The following is a 6,728-nucleotide window of genomic DNA, read 5'->3' as shown; positions in this document are numbered from 1 at the left end:
AGTCAAGCACAGTGATGGTTCTGGAGCTTCTGGCAGTATATGGGCGGGGCCTGGTGGAAGATGAAATCTACATCTCCATCCAGATCCTCAGCAGAAGGAATCATGAAATCCTCTAAAACAAACGTTCTGGTTGTTGCAGTGATTTTGGATCAAAGGAAGCAGAGTTTATTGACTCTGACTGTGGAGATTTCACACTGGACCTCAAGCAGCTCGGGTTCTGCTCCTCACCAGTCTTTTGTGTCCTTTTGATAATAGAGATAAGTCGTCTCTTTGACTGGAGCATCTTTTCCTGCCACATTTTGATCTGCTTGGACACAGCGTGAACAGCCAGCCTCCTTAGCTATGAATTTTTGTAGCTCACCCAGACTTATGGAGAGGATCGATGACGGTCTTCTGACTAGATGTCAAATCTAAAGTCCTTAACTGAAACAATTAGCCAAAATAAGCCAATTTAATGACATCTTGGGAAATTGTGCTTTGAGGTGATGAGATGATTAGTTGGTATAAACATTCATGTCCTGTGATATTTGGGCAGATTTCACCACAGTTTTCTAAATGAAAAAAAAAAATCCAGTTTTTGCTCTACGGTACCCCAATATATGCAAACATAAATAATAAATAAATAAATACTTGAATTCGATTAAAAAATGGGCTCTGAATCTATTATCTATGAAAGTTATTTTTTTAAAGTGTACTTTAAAAAAATTATTATTTTTTTTAAATAATAAATATTTTTTTAATTAATTTGTATTTATTTTTATAGAAATAAATACACTTTTTGGATAGAAATAATAATCGCCAGACTTTTACTTTTACTTTCACTTGAGTAATTTTATTTTGAAGTTACTAATTTTATTTTTAGTTTGAATTCTGGTTAAAAGGTAATTTACAAAAATATATATATATTTACCAGGTTTACCAAGTGACATAAAGTCTCCGTCCATTTAGAATTAAAAGGGAAATGTAGCCAAAATGATGGGAAAGGTGAGTTAATTCAGAGTAATCTTTGCTGAGAACAATCGAGCATCTGAGACCGTTTTCTGTCGATGAATGAAATGAACAGTTAATTTGGCTCTCTTCCATCCCACAATATGGGTCAGTGTGACTCCACTGACAATCAACACTGAACACATCTGCTCTGGTCTGACTATTTCTCCTCCATGCACTCGTGAAAAAAAAAAAAAACGAATGTTTTATAGTTAATAGTCAGATAAATAGAGCCAGTGTAGTGTGAAGGTTCTGTAGAGAGTGCTACAATAGAATGTGAATGCTTTCCTTGATTCCTCTGTCACTCAAGTTTGTTTATATCATTCATTTCTGCCATAAAAACTTATTCAACAGATATAGAGTGTCGATGTGATTCATACATGTACGCAGATGAATGTGACTATGTGAGCAGCTTCAGTGAACATGAGGTCCATGAGCAAACCCACGACGCATCAGATGGTGACTTAGCAAAGACAGCAACATGAAAAGCTTCGAGATTCTTCTGAAAAACAACAGATTTCATCCAAACAGCGATGTTTTCTGTCTGTGCGACAAAAGCAAACAGCTTTGATCAAACACAGAGCCAATTTTCAGCTGACAGGATGTGTCTCTTTCTCCTTCTAATCCCTGAGACATCTAAGGGAGATTACTCTTTAGATATGTTCCAGATTTAGGATTCTCTAAAGGTATTTTGTGAGCAGGTGGTCAGTGTGGTTAAAAAAACAGGACAGCAATTGCTTTCCTGAAGCCTTAGAGCTGTTAGAGGAATCCCAGCAGCTCCTACCTCCGGAGGAAATGAGCTAATTTACAAACGGATCAAACTGCAGTGCAGACATGACGGATGACATACTGTATAACTTTCCCAATATGCTTTTTTACATGCGTTTACATAAGATGTTTTCTGGCTATTTGGATGTGATTTTATGAATGATTATGCTGCAGCACGCTCTGATCTCCGTAACGGGGATGAAATTTAACCACCGGGGGCATCACCACGATTTTCACAAACAATCCAGGCAACCCAGAGCTGTTTGACAAAAGCTGCAGCCTGAATATGATTTTGTTTTTTGAATAATCCAGAGACCACTGCGTTTCCTGTTGGAGCTTTCTCAGGGGTCCTGGATGAGAGTGAGTGTGTAACACTAAAAATGATTTGCTCTAACGGGTTCTCGCGGCGTTTCCTGACGGTTTCCAACGAATCCAGAGATTGTTAAAGGTAATTATTTGCATTCACAGTTTTCAGTAAATTGACTGTCCTTGATTCATTTAGTGGAGAAACTCTGTGAGTCATCATGTCAGGCTGTAATACAGCAAACACGCAGCATTGTGCAGTTCCATCTATCCAATCAGCAGGAATGACATGCTCTGTACTTTGATTATGTGATTACTCAGCCTCTCAGCTTGCTGCAATTCAACTTTGTGTGTCGGCACATCAGATGCATGAACAACACAGACGGGAAATGTTATATCTGCATTTCATTAGGTGTACATGAACATTAAAATTCATTTTGAACTATTTTATTTTAACCTGAAAATGTTTTTAACCTCGTTATAGTCATTTTTTTTTATGTTTTGCTATGCAACCATCTACTGGACATTTAGCCAAGTCGTCCAGATTCCATCCAACAAGTAAAAGCCGGGAGGCGCACACATGGAAATGTCCCAAAAGTCCCACTTTAATCATCTTTTGATTTATAGTTAAAGCTTTCTCAATGGTCTTTTAGTTATGGTTGTACTATTTTTAGCCAAAATCTAAACAACTTAAATTAAAATAAAATTTGAAATGTAATTTTAAGCTTAATTTTCTTCTTATATTTCCTCCATTATGAGAAAAATGCTACAAGACCAGGTTAAAAACATCAAGAATATCATCTTCTTTTACTTTATTTAATTTTCTCGTGATTGCTTTTTTATTTCACTATTTTTATGCATAAATTGTGCAGTATTTAGATTTTAATTTGACCATGAATTGATTTATAGCATTTTTTTTTCTTGTTTAATTTCAGTTAATAAAATCTCTACATTATTTGAGTAATTTATAAGCACATTTGATCATTTCTTAAATGTATTTATTTATTTTGCAAAGACACTTGGAATAAAAAAAATCTATTTAGCGTTAATTAGTAATAAAAAAATTATCTTAATTGTGTTACCAAAGCACATAGCAAGTAAAGATGTTTAGTCTCTATTATTGTGACTTAATTAAAGGTTCCGAAAGACCCAAACTCTTAAAAACTGTTGAAAATACATAAGCAGAGATGAAAAGAGAAGCTGATATTGTGAAGGAGGTGTCACTTTTACAGTAAACAGCCATACTTTACCACATAACAGGCAGCGGCACAAACAGATACTTTTTCTTTGATTCTCACCCACATAATCCTCAGTACACTTCATCTCACAGGTCAGATTCTTCTTTATCCAGAACACATTTTATCCAATTTCTTTTTGTTGGTTAAAGAATTGAACATTATTATTAAATGGAATATTCCATTTATGAATCTGTTTTGTACTAAAACTTCGGTTTCATTATATTTATCCCTCTTTTATTTAACTCTCAAAGACAAATCTTATAGATGAGTGTTTAAGATTGTGTTTTTTGTGTTTTTATCAAGTTCTAGCAGCATTTCTCTCATGATGGAGGACATATATAAAATCATTTAAGACTAAAACTGCGTTTTTGAGTATTACTTCATTCAAATCCTATTGGATCAGACGAAAAGCATCGGTTTGAAAAAAGCTGGAGTTTATGATGCAGCAAATAGACAAATAGATCTTCATTTTCCTCATCTGAGTGGGGATCTGACTAAACACTGTACAGCTAGATAGCTCTGACATTTTTTGTGCTATGCTAATGTTAGCTTGTGAGGTGCTACAAGCTAATGAGACAAAGGGTTGATGGGAAATTAGCACAAACTTGTCCACAAATTTCCAATGAGCTCCTGCAGAAAATATGTCTTAAAAAATGACAAAAACTTTTGTATTTTGGCAAAATATTGTATAATCATAATTATAAGGACCACTGGGAACGATTTATAATATCAAAAAAGTACTTTAACTTAAATAAAGTTGTAATCAAAATGTAAGAAGTTCATCATTTAATAAAAATTTGTCAGAAACATTTTTCTTTGATTTAATAATAAAGATTTGCATGATTTTATAAAAAACAACAACACGGAGCAAACGTGTCATCTTTAGACACTCTTTATGAGCTGATCTGTTCTCACTGGACTGACCCATTTCTTTCCTCTGCTGTGCCCGTTTTGATATTTTTATGCCACTCAAAATAGTGTTTTCCTCAATTCATAAAAAGTGTGCAAAATAAAGCTGCTTGGCTTTTCATGAAGAGCAAAAAGAAGCGGTAAATAGAAGGCAGGCTGCGTGAATGAATTATTCAGAATGCTAAAAAAAAAAAACATTGACTTTTAAGTTTCAAAATGAAAATGAAATATAAAATAGTCCTTCAAAGGAAGACAAAACCTGAATTGTCCCGCCTTATATAACCACGACGGTCAGTAAAAATGCTTTTACTTCTCTCTGTTTAATCTGGCCATCAAAAGCACACTCCCAAAGGAGAAAAACAAAAAAAGAAGCTGGAATAAAAGCGTCCAACAAGTGCATTATACCGTGTACGATTTGAACCACAACACTAGATTCCATATTAAAATGTAAAAGAAAGAATAATGCATTAAGAAGAAGAAGAAGAAGTGTCTGATAGTGCTTCTAATGCAGTGTGAAGTTGAAAGACAATAATGGAAAAGCTCTCACCCTGAAGCACACGCCGCAGGTCATCAAATTCAATGCAGTTCCCATTTTAATTCAATGGATGAAACGGTAACGTCTGTTGAATTGAAACTCCTTTTTCTTTTTCCTGCACTGATGGATTTTGGTGGTCTGACTTTGACCTTTGATCAAATCAGACGGTTCACGGACTCCTTTTAAGAACACAAGAAACAAAAAAATAAAAAAAGAAGAAGAAGAAAGAAGTCCTTTTTTGACTTGTGAAGTCAGCTTGAAGTTCATGCATCGTCTCCCGTCACAAATTATAGTCAGGCTGCGCTCTCAAGAGGAAAACCCATAAGTTCTGTCCCCCTGCTGTGCTGGTGTCCCGTTGCACTTCTTACACTGGAGAATCAATTACAAAGCTAACGCTGGTAATAAGGAGTCCAGTTACCTGATCTAATGACCGAGGGAGAATACGAGGGCTTTCAATCTTTAATGCTCATTCGTCAAGCCGGCTGCCTTCGTCTAATACTGTTCCAGACAGCGATTGAGTGCAAAGTACAATACGGCAACACCTATCTCTAAATGTTTAATTAGCAGGGAAGACTATTACACTTTCACAACAACGAAGACGAGTTGAAGCCTTAAAAAGATGGACACTGTTGAATACAAGACACATTTACAGAGCAGACAGTCGGGGAGAAGCACTAACTGATCCACTCCGAGGAAAATGGTGTTTTTGGTGTTTTTAACATCCTCTTTTGACATTTAGAAAATTAGAAAATGAACCCTAAAATTGCATTTCTGAGTATTTCTTTATTTAAACTGTTGTGAATCAGAAGCAGACGATTGAAAATGCGCTCCCATGTATCCACTTGGAGGCAAATAGATCCAATAACGTCTTTGTTTTCCTCATCCAAACTGGCTTCTGGATGAAAGTCTACAGCTGGATAGATGCGATATTGCATTTCCGCTGTAAGGTTAGGTTGGGGTTGTGAGGGGCTGTAAGCTAGTGGGGGTTGATGGGAAGTATTGGAGAGCGCAAAAACAGAGAGCTATCAGAAACGGGGAGGGAAAAGGGGCGGGGTTGCCAATGATCCCGCCCACAACTCGGAGGTGAGAACTCTTGCAGAAAGTTTTTTGCCTAAAAACAGATTATTTATTATAAAAGACCACTGAGAACGCTTTTACAATAGATGATTGGAGTGGGACTTCAGCTACTCTTGTGCACTTTTTCAACACTTTAGTTTTGCGTTGTTCATGATGCGTCCTGAAAAAACAGAATATATAAAAGTGTAGTTTATACACCTGCAACAGAGCAAAGGATTACAATCCTCAAAAAAGCTGGAAGCACCTGTCCTCCAGAGATGACTTAAATATAGCTGGAAGGAAGCCAGAAACTGCAGGATTTCATGTAAATAAGAATGAAAAAAAAAAAGTGGTCAATCTGTACTATTTTTTAGATTGGTTTCTGCACCGAGCGAACCTAAAGTGCCTCCATCAATAATATAAACAAGAGCAGCCCACACCTGGGACCTGATAGACGAGCATTTGGGAAGCCGGGCTGCACACAGAGGCTGCATGTCAGCTGAGTCAAACGGCTGGAGAGAGATAAGGAATGCTCTTTGTGGATCTGTGTTTATGCATTGTATGAACAAAGCAGTGAGTTTGTGAAAGGCTGACATATCAGCTGCAGAATTCAAAAAGAAGTGATGCAAATATAAGAAAAAAAAAGTGTTTTGAATGAATGAAACTTACAAACTTTCTCTTCAGCTTTCCCTTGCTGCCACCAGCTGGTTTGCCATCCGCTGCAGTGCTGAAGTAGTCTGCGCCCATGTCCAGGTGGTCATCCGCAGACATGCTCTTGCGAAGGTATGCAGCCCGCGCCCGGAAGTGGGAGAAGGGCGACTGGGATCGGGGCCGCGCCTCCGTGCAGCCCTGTTCGGTCTCGTCGTCACCCTCCATGTCATCCTCCAAACGCCACAGCTCTCCTTGATGAAGTGGGGAGAGGGGGGGGGGGG

At 37.3% G+C, this 6,728-nt stretch overlaps 1 protein-coding gene across 3 annotated transcripts in view; it reads right to left on the bottom strand.

Annotated features, from left to right (window-relative positions):
* LOC112153971 (ankyrin repeat and fibronectin type-III domain-containing protein 1) overlaps positions 1–6,728 on the bottom strand; it is a 135,290-nt gene that overhangs the window by 91,783 nt on the left and 36,779 nt on the right. For all 3 annotated transcript variants that reach the window (XM_036217129.1, XM_024284476.2, XM_036217128.1), the window contains one exon: positions 6,466–6,698. In XM_036217129.1, the coding sequence (XP_036073022.1) occupies positions 6,466–6,698 (233 nt within the window). The remainder of the gene's footprint in view (positions 1–6,465; positions 6,699–6,728) is intronic.

The sequence above is a fragment of the Oryzias melastigma genome, linkage group LG19 (genome assembly GCF_002922805.2).
Source record: "Oryzias melastigma strain HK-1 linkage group LG19, ASM292280v2, whole genome shotgun sequence".
Classification (NCBI taxonomy): Eukaryota; Metazoa; Chordata; class Actinopteri; order Beloniformes; family Adrianichthyidae; genus Oryzias; species Oryzias melastigma.
The sequence above is the reverse complement of the archived record's forward strand: the minus strand, read 5'-3'. Positions and strand labels throughout refer to the sequence as shown.